The sequence below is a fragment of the Schistocerca americana genome, chromosome 5 (assembly GCF_021461395.2).
Source record: "Schistocerca americana isolate TAMUIC-IGC-003095 chromosome 5, iqSchAmer2.1, whole genome shotgun sequence".
NCBI classification, from domain to species: Eukaryota; Metazoa; Arthropoda; class Insecta; order Orthoptera; family Acrididae; genus Schistocerca; species Schistocerca americana.
Window position 1 is genome coordinate 428,323,616 of NC_060123.1, and position 14,551 is coordinate 428,338,166.

General features: G+C 37.6%; 1 protein-coding gene across 4 annotated transcripts in view; it reads right to left on the bottom strand.

The window, feature by feature from the left end:
- Positions 1-388: 388 nt before the first annotated feature.
- Positions 389-14,551, bottom strand: part of LOC124615411 (myb-related protein B) — a 204,465-nt gene continuing 190,302 nt past the window's right edge. For 3 of the 4 annotated variants that reach the window (XM_047143276.1, XM_047143275.1, XM_047143274.1), the window contains exons 13-15: positions 13,316-13,453; positions 4,036-4,110; positions 389-2,151 (exon numbers count right to left, since the gene is read on the bottom strand). In XM_047143276.1, the coding sequence (XP_046999232.1) occupies positions 2,032-2,151; positions 4,036-4,110; positions 13,316-13,453 (333 nt within the window). In that variant the 3' untranslated portion in view covers positions 389-2,031. The remainder of the gene's footprint in view (positions 2,152-4,035; positions 4,111-13,315; positions 13,454-14,551) is intronic. The other variant, XM_047143277.1, reaches the window with a different exon arrangement.

Genomic DNA, 14,551 nt, shown 5'->3' on the forward strand with positions numbered 1-14,551 from the left:
AGAATACATAGTTCCTTCCTAAGGAAAGGAGGGGGTAAGACTCGGACCTCAGGTAATCTGAAATAGGCTCAAATGCGCTGAAATAACTTACTAAAATGTTGTTGTTGTTGTTGTTCTACACAGTTTCCCAATAATTAATTGGGGACCCTCTTCTTACAGATTTTCATGAACTCCTATTCTGGTAACAAGAAACACACACGTAATAAATAAATTATATTACCCACTGTAATTCAAACTGAAGACAGTAGTTTGTGTGTGTATCCTCAATTTCCTTCACTTGAGTAAATATTTGCATTCTAAATAGAAACAACACACAATAGAAATCAATATTGCCAGCATCAAAGTCAAAGATTTAGTAATAATTAGATTATAGCAATGAAGTATAAAGTTTTTAAATGAAAGTTTATATTTCTTCCTGTACAGTCTTCTTTACAGGTTTATGTCAGATCCAGTCACAATATGAAACTATTTGTAGTCCAATTAACATCTTAATCACATGAAGGCACAGTGTTCTTCGATGAAAATACTTTGTTACATCTATACAGTCTTCTTTGTGGGCAAAATGCCCACAGAAAGATACAATGTAAAATTATTTGGTTTTCAACACTGACAATACTTCAAGCAAAATGCATAATAAACATTTACATCACACTAACGGTTCTCTTGTTTTCCACTTCTTAAATATATCAAAGGTAAGGCACATAATTATGAGCTCGTTGTTTTAAGGAAAGGCCACATAAATGATTATCTACAGCTCATAAGACCCTCAATATTCAAACTCAAAGAACGAGGAAACACAACCATGGTGCTGAACATGCATCTCTGAGAATGAAATGATGTGATGGCTCCATGCCACACACAAAATATGTAAGCATATAAAATCCATTTGCCATCATTCTCATACAAAACACTTAACTGTATTGCATACATCTCCTACATCAATGATATTACAAATTAACATTCAGTTACTCAAACCAGATATCACACTCCTGCATGAGACTCATTAGTAGTGTAGTTTCTTACAACAACCACCAGGTACAAGTGAAATATATTATTAATACACAGCACATGCATGTAATGATTCTTTTTTACCCTAAAACCTTCAAAGAAAAGGTGAGTGCTAAAACTTAAAGCTGCCACTACTGTGTAATTAAATGCTTATAATATAATGCAGTGAAGGTTGTGCACGCGAGAGCTGTGTTATATGTTCAATTAAGTATAAAACTAAACACTTGTGAAACAGTTGTCTCCTCTATTCAATGTGAGCTCTGCATTTCATGCAAGCAGCATCACACACGATAGATATCTGTTTCACAATACTTGTTTTTATATTCACTGATAGCTGTTTTACAAAATTATACAGACTGAAGAAAGTTAAGTAATATTAACCGTTTAATACTATTATTCTTTTTCCAGTTTTCTCTGTTATCTTCTTACAAAACCACCCTAAATATGCTTTTACATGTACAAATTAATGTATTAGCATAGCACATACAAAATAAATTAAATGCAAGAGTAACACACACATAAAAAACAGAAAGAAATAAACTATAACATTTCAAGGAAACTTAACAATTTTTTCAGACATTTACACACACTGCAGTTCTCATCTGGCTGATTAACTTACTTGGTACTAGTCTCTCTTTCTCCTATTGCTTCCCTGACGGACACTGACACACACACACACACACACACACACACACACACACACACACACACGCACACACACACTTTTCAATGTGCCGTTACATCATTTGACCAGACCATGACAGAACACATTGTGCTCTCCGAGCAAGTGTCCCCTCCAACGTTTTTTCACTTTTCTACACTCACTGGCAGATAACTGAATGTCTTCTATTATTTCACAGAAGAGGTATCATAATAAACATCATGTACCACACAAAAGCAGTACATGTTCTCCATGTACCAAAAATACTGGATAGTTTTTAATTATAACAAGTATAATACAACACTCAATTGCTGAGCACATTTTATACTGTAACATAATATCACATGTTGTTCGCAACCTTTCTAAAGGTTGAGTGACCGGGGCTGTAGAGCAGACTGATTGAGGTACCTGTGGGCCTGTTCAGTTAGTTCCAACTGATCTCTTGTACGACCACAAGCTACCATCTCCCATCGCACATCAAGCTGTAAGAGGGAGGGAAAAAAAAGGAAAACTAAATTAATTGACAGGCAATGGAATATGATTGCTACCTCTAAGGCTTCACATTAGCCTAGTGTCTGATACTAATTCTCATTGGCATTGCATTGAACATGCTTTTGAGTTTCAGTATTTGACAAACTAGACCAAAGTGGCAGCCGAAAACAACATGAGGGAATACAGAGTACCCCCAAAGCCATGATAACATTACCGTGTCAGAAACAGAGATATCGAGAAAATGTAGATGCAGGACAACTTTAAGGATAACAATTCAAAAACAGCTAGCAGCCAAATTGTACTAAGTATGATTAAAGTAACTTGTGACTTCTGACAGTTTGGCATGGAGGTAGCGAAGGATAGTTTTGTTGTCAGCACATGTCAAGAAAGCCACACAAACAACATGTTGTTGATTACTGTTTACTGATGGTCAGACAACAAGGTGAACTAAAGGTAGCACAGGGGAAAGTTCGCCATCGGCATTACCTAAACGGTGATACTACTTCCCCTCCTGCCAAAAATAGCAAGTTATTTTAATCAGACAGTAACTGCAATATATTCTAAACAGAACCTCAGGTCAACAAAGTAATTACTGCAACAAGATACATGGTTACACAATGTCATCATTATAGCAATCTTCATCTGCATTATTCCAATAGAAGTGTCTTTATCAGTAACTGAATCATTTACGAGAGGACAGTGTGCAAATTTGTTCTCCAGCAAATCACCACTTTTAAGTCGGTAGGAATACACCCTTATAAAATGTGGAGGAGATGGGGGAGTACACCTGAAATGCTTCATACTGTTATATTGTTATCTACAGAAGAAAATGAAGGGATGGATGTATTGATGAATTCTATTACAAATCTTTACAGCAATCATCACATTTCCATTCTCCCTACAGCTTCTTATGAATACTTAGCTACAGTCACTGTCATAAATATGCAAAGCGGGCTTTCCATGGCAGCATTTATTGGCTAGTATAACGAGTGAAACATGAATAAAAATCCTTCTGAGTACAACTAAATTTCCAATTATAAATCGAAACAAGAGGAAATAAAAGTTAATGGCCTTTTTTAGCTATTGCTGACTACTGGTTCCAGGAGGTGGACTCAGGTTTTCATGTAACAGTCAACATCAATTCAATCGCAGTTCAGTTCTTTCGGAGTTAACAGTATGAAGGTGTTATTGACCTTACGAGGCATAAAGGTGAATAAAAAGATATACTGGACGCAGTTCGAAAGATTTCTGTCATTTGCAATGAGAGTATGTGTTATGATTTGTTTCACTTTGTCATCTATTGTTAGAATACTGATGTTACACACAGATAAACATTGCTCAATTTGGACCATGCCAGGTGAAAATGGGCCTTTATAAAGACATTTTTAACAGATTCTTGTTGTAGCCAGCTGAACTAAACAGCATAGAAAAAGAATGAGAAGATGAAATGGTTATATAACTTCAAGCAGGGAGACGACAACACTCTTTGCTACCGAAAGTAAAGACATCAAGTAAAGACATGAGTGATAAGAACTGAATGTAGATAAACTAATTATTTTCTGGTTTTGATCTTACAGAATACCAACAACAGTAGTATTCACAGATTGTCTGAATCATAGATGCTCATTTATCACACAAAGACCCGAAGCATGTTTACCTTAGTGTGCATACATCAAACAGAACAATCATATTGGAAGGGGGAAGGGGGGGGGGGGGGGACAAACTCCCCGAATACTATGAATCATAGCGAATCAGAGCAAAACACTTCACTGCAACTACTTTTAAGTGCCACAAAGATGAAGGAATAATAATGAGTCAAATGTTTCACGCCTGTGTATTAAGCTTCATATATTTAGAAAATTGTAATATCTCACCTTTGGCAGCCCACGAATATTGGTGACTTCCCCGAAGTTTATCCTCTTCACAGCAGATTTGAACAATCCAAGAGGCTGAGGAAGGACAAGAAATTGAGTGCTACAGACCACCACAGTGAACTACCCTTTACAAATACAGTTGTTTCAAAAGTAATGTCATTCAGTACAGTATCTTTCACATATTACCTTCCATGTTCAAATAGTTAAGCTGCTAACTGTCATTATGAAGGACAGGTTGCAATACATCAAGTTCATTTGGAAATTATACGTCTCATGACGAATGTACGTTTTATCATTAAAAACATGTTAAATAATAAGTCAGAGAGAAAGTTTTGACATTTTAGGATTTCCGGGGATATTATGATTTTGAAATATTCTCTGCCAGCAACACTCTGGTGAATACCCAAGAACATTTCAAAAACAGTAAGAAAATTGTTTGTTTAAACTTGTGCAATTGTTAATGCCTATAACTACAGCCAGGAAAAACAACAATGCGAAATCTGCGATTTTTAGCGACAAAACACTAAGCCAACAGTTTTCAGGAAATGCTGTTCCGATTTGTCCGTCTGCCGTGGTAATTTGAGTTCCGCCCCAGTGCTGTACTGGGGCTACCACTCTGTGCTGGTACTGGCGTGCTGCGACACCCAGACAGAGGAGAGTAGGAGAGTATGTTTTGCCTGCTTGCAGGGAGGGCATTTTTGGCTAGTGATCCTGTATTACTAGAATGGTTGTTGTTGTTGTTTTTTTTTTTTTTTTTTTTTTTTTTTTTTTTTTTTTTTTTTTTTTTTTTGCATGCGCTATATGAGTGCCTGTTGACATTAATGTGTCAATTTGAGCTGTGGTGGCTATTTGCTTCTGTGTAAATGACTGAGGAAAACAAAGCTTAGTTAGCTTAGTTGGCTTAAAGGCAGAGATGGGCTTTTGTATTCAACCATAATTGCTGAAGTGGAACACTGCAGTTGAGTGCTGCTGTCGTATGTTCTGCTAACACATGACAACAGTGTTCACTACCTTGTCCAGCTTGGGTCTAAGGAGCTAACCCTCCCAAGTGTTAAGATTTAAATTAAGCTACAGTTAGTGCCAGTAAAAATAAAAAGGGTTAGTCCCACTAATTCAAAATCATAAGAACTAAGTGACCGTAATGTGTAACTTAAAGTGACATTGTGACCGTAATGTGTAACTTAAAGTGACATTATAGTTACTGAGACTAAGCAGTTGTTGTAGAGTTGTAGCTGGGCAGTAGTTTGTGTATAGTTGAATCAGTGGCCACCACACTAGCTAACTTGAAGTTTGCTAATATATGTCTTAAAAACCTTCTATGTGGTGTGTGCATCAACCCTGTGAAATGTGATGTACTTGTATAGTGAAGTAGTTTTATAATCATTATTAACAGAACTTGTTTTTGCATTGTAATTGTTAAAATTACTTAGTTGCGGTTTTACCAGAGATTTATAATAATCAGTTTGGAGTTCCAGAGTTTGCTTGGTTTACTGTTTATTCACTCCATTTTAAGGCTGGTTATTTTGTGCTTTCTTCATGGTTGTATTCTTTTAAGAGGTAGGTCTGATGGTTCATGATTATTTATTCCGCTTTCTGTTACAGAGTGAGGTTCTGCCTCCAGCTATTTCCTCCATAAGGATCCTCACAAATCACTGTTCCCTGCCATCGCGTACCTCAGTGGCAGGGAGCTATGGTGCCTGGCATTTGGTGTCTGTCCATCAGCATATTGCTGAGCCTAGATTCGCGGCTCTGAGATTCTGTGGAATTGGGATTTCCAAAGCATAAATATAAGGGAGCAAGATTAATAACTGAAATTTAATTATTAATCTTTTTATTCACATTAGCATTGTCTTGACTGCATAGTATATAATACATACAGTTCTTCTTTCTCAATACATTATTCTCGAAGAGTAAACCATGTTTGACAGTCCATTCGCTCATCACCTTGGCTGTTGTTCTTTACAGGCCAGTTCAAAATTTATTCACAGAAAGGCAGGATGTTGTTCAGGCAGAAAACTTTTGGAGTTTTTCAGAGTTCCTGGTTGTACGAAGTGTGATTGGAAAGTTTTAAGAATGGGCTTGTAATTGTAGAATGGTAGTACTTACATGCTACTGTGATGCATCTCCTTCAAAATATTCCCCTCATGACTGAACACACCGACTCCAAAGGTGTTTCCACATTTGAAAACATCCCTGGAAATTTTTTTCCTGAAGTGTGTTAAGGACGCTACCCTCATTTTCCTGGACGTCTTCAATCGAGTCAAATCGCTTCCCTTTCAGTGAAAGCTTCAGTTTAGGAAACAGGTAGAAGTCCGCAGGGGCCAAATCAGGGGAATACGGCAGTTGTGGAAGCACAGGAATTTTGAATTTGGTAAAACATTCAACGATGGAGAAGGCATGATGAGTCAGACCATTGTCATGGTGTAGCACCCAACTCCTGTCTTTCCACAATGCAAGCCTTTTCCTCTGCACCTTTTCGTGCAAACGCTCTAGGACACATTTGCAGTATTCCTGGTTAACTGTCTGTCCTCCAGGGGTAAATTCATACACACAACACGGTAGAATTGAAAGAAATCACCAACATTGTCTTCACCTTCGACCGACTTTGCTGTGCTTTTTTTGGTCGTGGTGAACCTGGAGTCTTCCTCTGCGAAGACTGCACTTTGGTTTCAGGATCATATCCATATACCCACGATTCATCACCTGTAATTACCCTATTTAACAAATCTGGGTTATTTTTAGTCCGATTAATCAGTTCTTGGTACACTTCATGTCAGTATTGTCCCTGATCACTTGACAACACTTTTGGAATGAATTTTGTGGACACTTGATGCATGTTCAGATCTTCAGTTGAAATTGATTGAACTGCATAGAAACTTAAACAAAGTTCATCAGCCATCTCCCTAATTTAAGTCTATAATCAGAGCGCACTAAGTCGGGAACTTTCACAACATTTTCATTCGTTTTTTAGGTGGAAGGACGGTCGGACTGTAGGGAAGCAGCCTACTCACGCCGTAATAAATTCACATCAGTCTTTCCATTGTGTGCCAGTCAGTCCGCTGTAACTAGGTCTGACGTTTTAAAGTATTGCGCAACATTTATGACGTCAGAGCTAGTTACAGCGGACTGGCTGGCACACAATGGAAAGACTGATGTGAATTTATTACAGCATGAGTAGGCTGCTTCCCTACAGGACCACGGTTCATCTTTAAATGATGTGCAGCCATTTTTAAATCTGTTGAACCAGACAAAAACATTTGACTGGCTCATACAATTATCTCCAAAAGCTGTTTTTAATAGTTCGTATGTCTCAGAAGCCGATTTTCCAGTTTTAAAACAAAATTTCACACAAACTCATAGATCCGTTTTTACGTCCATTTTCACGCAGACAGAATCCGGCAACGAGCCCTAACAGACCCGCACTCAACCAGCTGCCACAATGAACTGAGTAAAGGAAATGCAGTTTCCTGTCAGAGGGGATTCAAGGACAAGGCAATGTCTCACTCCCCACCTTCCATGTACCTGTCTGCCAAACCAGTAAGCATTAGCGGATCCATTCTTAAAACTTTCCAATCACACCTTGTATTAGACAGGAACCTTTCCTGATGGGTACCCTAGTTTTTCTGCTGCAGTCAACAGATAATGTTGGAGACCCATGAAAGACTAATCAGTCAATACAATATGTATATACATAAGAACGTAAGAAAGTGCACATACAGGGTGTCTACGTGGACAAGGAAAAAAAATTCCCGGATTTCCCGGTTAATTGACCGTATACTATTCCTTGGCACTGTAAAACTCATCAATCATTTGAATGTTTATGGTTTTATATACCGACGTACAATTTCCCGCCACTTTAGCAAACGAAACTCAAGGCAGGAGAGGGGGGGGGTCCCCATTTTGATACACCTTTGATGTACACTGCATATTTTCGTATTACAAAGGTATAAATTCGAATTCCACCAAATACCACATGTTACTTTCCAAAGCACTGAAATCGAGATTGCGATGCGCTTTTGTAAGCGACTCATCACTGATGTCACGTGATCTCGTCAGCTGATGACAGCATAATAGGGCACATGATGTAGTCAGCCAATAGCAAGATCACTCTTAAGTAGCGCGAAAACACAAATAAGAAAAGTTAATGGTTTAAATTAATATACATAGCATTCACATATAATATTGGTCTCCAAGATTAATAAGCTGGGAGAGAAGCTAAGCTTCCACATATATTGTTGATCTTTTCTGCGTGTGATATACTTTAAGATACATCACACAAATGTGCCAGTAAAATTTTTAATAACGGCGTAAATGTGTGATCTTCTGAGCACAAAATTCTTCTAAATGGCTGTGTTCGAAGAGTGGATTTTTAAATGAAAGTCAAACGCTTTGTTATTTACAAAATTCATCATACATCCTCGCACATAGTTCATCTTGCGTAAAAAGAAATTTGCTTTTAATGTATGTAACGCTTTTCAAACCACTGTTCGCAATATTTTCCCGCTACCTGTTAGAAATAGGTTCATTTCAGCAGTTGCAAGAGAGCGCCAGATAACGGTCGTCACTGTGCGATGACGCAGGAAGGCCATATGTTCGTACGTGTAAAACATTAAAAGATCTTACATTAGGTCATAAAAGAAACAACACATCACAGGATACTTCAAGAGCATCGGAATTTCGTGAACCATACTAAAATGCATAATTCAGCTTAAAGTACACATTCGTATGTCCATATTCGAATGTAACTTTTCTTGGAATACCAGTATTGTAGTATCTCAAGTTTGGTTTTTTTATTATGGCATAAGGTCATACGTGCACTTGAAATCAGTGAACAGTTGAAACCAACCAACAGTGTGAAATGAAACAGTTTGTTTCAAATAAACTGACTGCCTCAGCAGAAAAGATTAATAAAAGCCAAATCTCTTTAGCAAAGCGACAAAGATAACTTCATTGTTCTGTAAGGAGATTAATGCTTGACTGTCAGAAAGGTGGAAATAAAATCTGAAACTAATGACATATTTTAGCCATCCGTAATTATGCGAACGTATTTTAATTCATTTGATATCTCCCAGTCACAAAAATCCGTTTTATCATTTAACGTGAGAGCAATAAACGAAGAGGAAACAACAAAATCACTGAACGTAAACACAGGTCACGTGGAGACGACCCACCTCCCCACCACAACTCAAGACTGCTCTGTGCATCAGGCCCGGATTTACTATATTTCTGAACTGCGGCAATATTAGGTAGTGGCGCCAAGCCACACTTCTTTAACAAGAAGCGGGAGAAGATACTACTCATACGCGACTCAACTACACATGCCCAAGAGCCCGCCCGCAAATGTCAAAGAAATCTAACTTAAACAGTTGTCACGTCACGCTCATGGGAGGCAATTTGTTGTTATGAAGCATTGCATAGTCTTCCAAAATTCTTTGATACATTTTGCTGTTGGCAGACGCTTGGATGAGCACTGTGTTTTGTTGTTGTATACGGCGCATTTCCTTTGCAGCTGAAGTTTATTTTACTTGTTTTTTTCTTTCTCGTTCATGTTTCGTTGCTGCAGTGTTATTCTGCAGTAGCGAGGTACAGTAATATCCTTTGTTAGAGTATTGGTTCTTACCACTCAATAACACAAAATTTTAACTGAAAAGTAAAACAATGAAAAATTCCCGGAATTGTAAACAATTCCCGGGTTTTTCCCGGGTTTCTCCCGGATGAAAAAATTCCCGGTTTTTTCCGGGATCTCCCGGTTGTCCCGGGTCGTATACACCCTGACATAGAAAATATGTCACCTTTCCTTATCTTCCAATACTTGTGAATTGCTTCAGAAATCTGGTCTCCTCATGGCTGCCCCTACGACTTGAAATCTATTACAACAGGTTTGAAACTTTTAACTCTGAGATCTCTCACACAGAATAAACAGTCTGTCCGGTTTCTTTAGTTTACTTTTTGTAACACTGAAATCCACAACACAGGGTAAGAAACTGAGTCCTCTAACTGGAAATTAATGTTGACTTACCAAGAATCAATTAAGGGAGTGCGATTCTTTTTCTCAGCTGTGCGCTTGTCTCAGAACAGATGAAGTTCTGTGTATTTTCTGGTATACTCTTGGAAGCATTCAGCATATTACAAAAAAACCAGTAAGCTCAATTGTCAACCTAATACTGCAATCCATGTTTAACTGCAAGGAAAATAAATACTGCAACAATAATAAAAACAATTGCAGCTTGTTGTTTTCTTGTGAACACTACTGATAATTATATCTAGGGGTGCAAGCAGAAGCTATTAAATGATATGCAGCATAATTAGTGCTGCAATCAAATTTTCAAAGGGGTATAAGTAACAACTGACACCTCTTTTCTCTTTAAAGGGCGTGAATCATTGACTGATGCATCTATAAAAATAACATTGTCTTCAGAATCCTACAGAACGTATACAAACTGGTGGATTGATACCCAACTGCCGAACTGTGCAATCACAAATGCAGTATCCGAAGCAATAGCGAACTCGAAATCATCAAATTACTTAGTAGTACTCTTTTAAAACTATACAATTCAAAAAGGGAAAATATCAAATATGGCACTTTAGTCATGCAAACACATAGATCAAAATATCAGTGTTGGATTACCTTTCAAACTAGCTACTCCCCAGTCTACACAGCACAGTGTGCTGTCACCACAAACATTATTCACCAACTAGTAAAAATTATATTGAACACATACTGAATTAAATATACTTCGTTTTACTGCCAGAACATCGTTTGCATGTCGTTATGCGTCCTGTGCTCTGCTTGGTTGTCAGAAGCAAACTGGGTGGGTGCCACGTTGTGTGTGTGTGTGTGTGTGTGTGTGTGTGTGTGTGTCTGTGTCATCTATTTAGATGAAGTTACGTTTGGCTGGAAGCTTTGTTTAACAGTCTTTTTGTGGTGCCTATCTGCAACTCTGCATATCTGCTATATGGTCAATAATAACTATCTTTTTCGTAATACTATAATTATTCCATCCAGGATTGTCCACTGTTTGTTAGTAAATATTTAGCTGCACAAATTTAAAAGACTGTCACACTACATGAGCAAAGATGAACAAAGCCCTAGTTCTTTGAAACTGGCTGTTAATAAAACATGCTGATTGGGAACTTCATGACTGGAACTTTGCTTTTGCAAAAAAACTTCCAACACTTTTTTCTTCCAAAATGGCTGCCATTTTCTTCATCTGGCTGAATTTAATGTTTCAAAACTGAGTTCTGTTTAAAAGCTGCAGCATTTTCCCAGCGGTGAATCGAATTTGTTGCAGATTTCAGGTCTTTCTGGACAATATTGTCTTTTCCCACCCAATTCGACAATCTGCGACTATTCACGGGCATTCATAGCTGCATCACCCATGCTTGACAACACTACAGATGGAACTGGCAAGACAGTTTGTGCAGAATTAGAACTAAACATATGGTAACCCTATTTTACAGTTACGAGAAGACTTTCAGCGCAGTTGAAAAACATTACAGATTTCATTATCCAAACGCTATGGCAGAGAATGAGATTTTGTTTTCCAATTTTTATTGCACAGAATGCAGGCACTATAGGATGTAGTGACAGATGGCCACCACTGTAGACACACTACAATTCTGACCGCTAGAGGGTAAAGGAGCAGTGCGGGGAAACAAACTCTGCCTTCCCTTCACAGGGCAGTAGCCTACAGTGGAACTGACATACTGCCACAGATATTGCCCATTTCTACTGATGTTGCAGGAGTCATAATCAAAATCCGTGATGGACCAGGATTAGTCGCTTCACTTATTTCAAAATAAGAAAACAACAGACAACGCATAAGAAAAAGCATTCAGGGACAGCTACTGACCAATTGCTTGTTAAGGTTACATGAGTACTGTTAACGACTGATTACAGGCCCAACTTCTGGCAGTATTCAATGCAACCACAATTGGAAACATCCACCACCTAATTTGGGACATTAAAAGCATACTTATTATATTGTCTTTTGAGCTTTAGCTAACAAACGTCTTTCTTTGTTATAAAATGCTAGGTCCCACAGATGGATAATACACTGCATTATGCAATGTTTATCTCGAATAGACAATTTAACTGCCCAAAATTGACATGGCACCAGATCATATGTTGTTGCTTCATTCTCTTTTTATTTTGCAAAAAGTTTCTTACGCACATTACCTATCCAAATTGGGCTTTGGCAGATGATGTACAACACCAGTAACTGAAAACTGGTTAGATTTTCAATATTTATATGCAGAAAATAAAGCAATTTTGAACTATCTCTGATATTTTGAACTATCTCTGATAAAATAGTTCATATGGATACAGTTCGCCACTGAACAGGGTCAATTAAGTAATTGCATGTTTTCGCATTTTAGGCAGAATTCACATCTATTTTGCATTTGTTGCAAAATGCAAATTTTTTTCAATCCCTAGTAATAACCATTCTTGTACAAATCTGAATGACAGACGTATATTATTATTATGTAGACATCACTAATGTTGCATACAAGGACACAACCAGGACCTAAGTTAAGTTCTCAATTTATAATCAAAATAATTCTGATAAAATAAATGCAAATGGCAGCCAAGGTCATATAATTGACAGTTAAACATCTTGGTGTGAAGGGGTCTTTTGTACTGAAGTTTACTTCAAATTGTCTAATGCAATACTGGAAAGGTTGTCCATAGACCTACTGCTAAATGTAATTTTTCTTTTCTACCCGCAATTGTTAAGCATCAATGAGTACACTATTATCACTATCAAACTCCATAATGGGAGAGCCACAAAAATGAAAAACAAAATGCAATGCAGCTATACTGTACAGAATGACATTACCAATGAACAGGATATTAAAAAAACCTGTGTACACAACCAAAATACAGTGCTTCCACAGCTACAGACTGAAGTTACGAAGTGCAGAGAATACTTCATTTTTCACTACACAACGATCATACTGACAGTACTAAGAAATTATCTAATGATGAACAAGGCACTAAACTAATCATAGAACTCTTAATACTGAAAGCTATTGTGCTAAAATGAATTATCAAAATGCATACAAAATCTGCATCAAAGCAGTTATAGATGGAAACATCTACTACTTTAGTGGTGCATCATTATCATCTACAATCATATCAAGCACTGAAAATCATGCAAACGGCTTTTTGCTGATACTACTAAGGCAGCATTTGAGTAGAACTAAGATAATATCAAGCAACGGCTAAAAATCTAAATTTCAAAACATAAGAGCTTGATTGAGAAAACAAGGAACATACCTTTGCGGCAGGTGAAAGTTTCCGAATATTAGGCGGAGGATTTTCATTAACTCCTAGCTCATCCGCTTCTGGGAGTACTTCTCTCAGTATGTATGGTGGGGAAAACAGAACTGACGTGTCTGCCTCCAGTGATTTACTCTGTGTGAGCAAATACAACAGGAGAATAAATTACAAAGAATCGCACTTTCCAATGCATGGAATAATTTTAATTCAAATGTTAGCTGGGGAAAAAATAATGTCAGATATATAATTGTCATTCATATATAGTTAGCAAATTGTCAGCTCACACTCTGATTTAGTATACTGCTTCTCAAATGGGTTGTAAGCTTAGTCAGCATTATCTAGTTGCGTTTACATTCCTCATTTGAACTGACAACTTTAGCACATCAATATGCTCTCATACATGAAGTGTTCACAATGGCTAAGAGAAATATTTTCTGCACCTCCTAATGAAGCTACTTTTCATGGAATGTACCCATCCAATTTTCTGCATTGTTTATTATACAGTAATGTACACAACTCTTTCCTATTTAATGCACAACTGTTTACTTAAATAAAGGCCATTGTGAACTTGTGCTGCCTCACCATTCGGACAGCAGAGTCGCTTTCCTGACATCGGAAACATCAGAACAGACCATTGCCTAGAAAGTCAGACACGTTTTAAAAACCCACAAAGCCAAATTCACTGGAACTGCTGCACACATATGGATGATATCTTTGCACATCACTGTTTGCATATTTGTTTTAGATCTAAACCCCCCCAAAGAAAATGAAGTGCACTCTCTACCACGAACAGTGTGTTTTGTTTGTTGCACACTTAATTTTTGTAAGGATTATCAGTGTATGAGATCACTGTGTTTAAGTTACTTGTTGTTGTTGTTGTTGTTGTTGTGGCCTTCAGTCCAGAGACTGGTTTGATGCAGCTCTCCATGCTACTCTATCCTGTGCAAGCTTGTTCATCTCCCAGTACCTACTGCAACCTAGATCCTTCTGAATCTGTTTAGTGTATTCATCTCTTGGTCTCTCTCTATGATTCTTGCCCTCCACGCTGCCCTCCAACACTAAATTGGTGATCCCTTGATGCTTCAGAATATGTCCTACCAAGCGATCCCTTCTTCTAGTCAAGTTATGCAACAAATTTCTCTTCTCCCCAATTCTATTCAATACCTTCTCATTAGTTATGTGATCTACCCATCTAATCTTCAGCATTCTTCTGTAGCACCACATTTCGAAAGC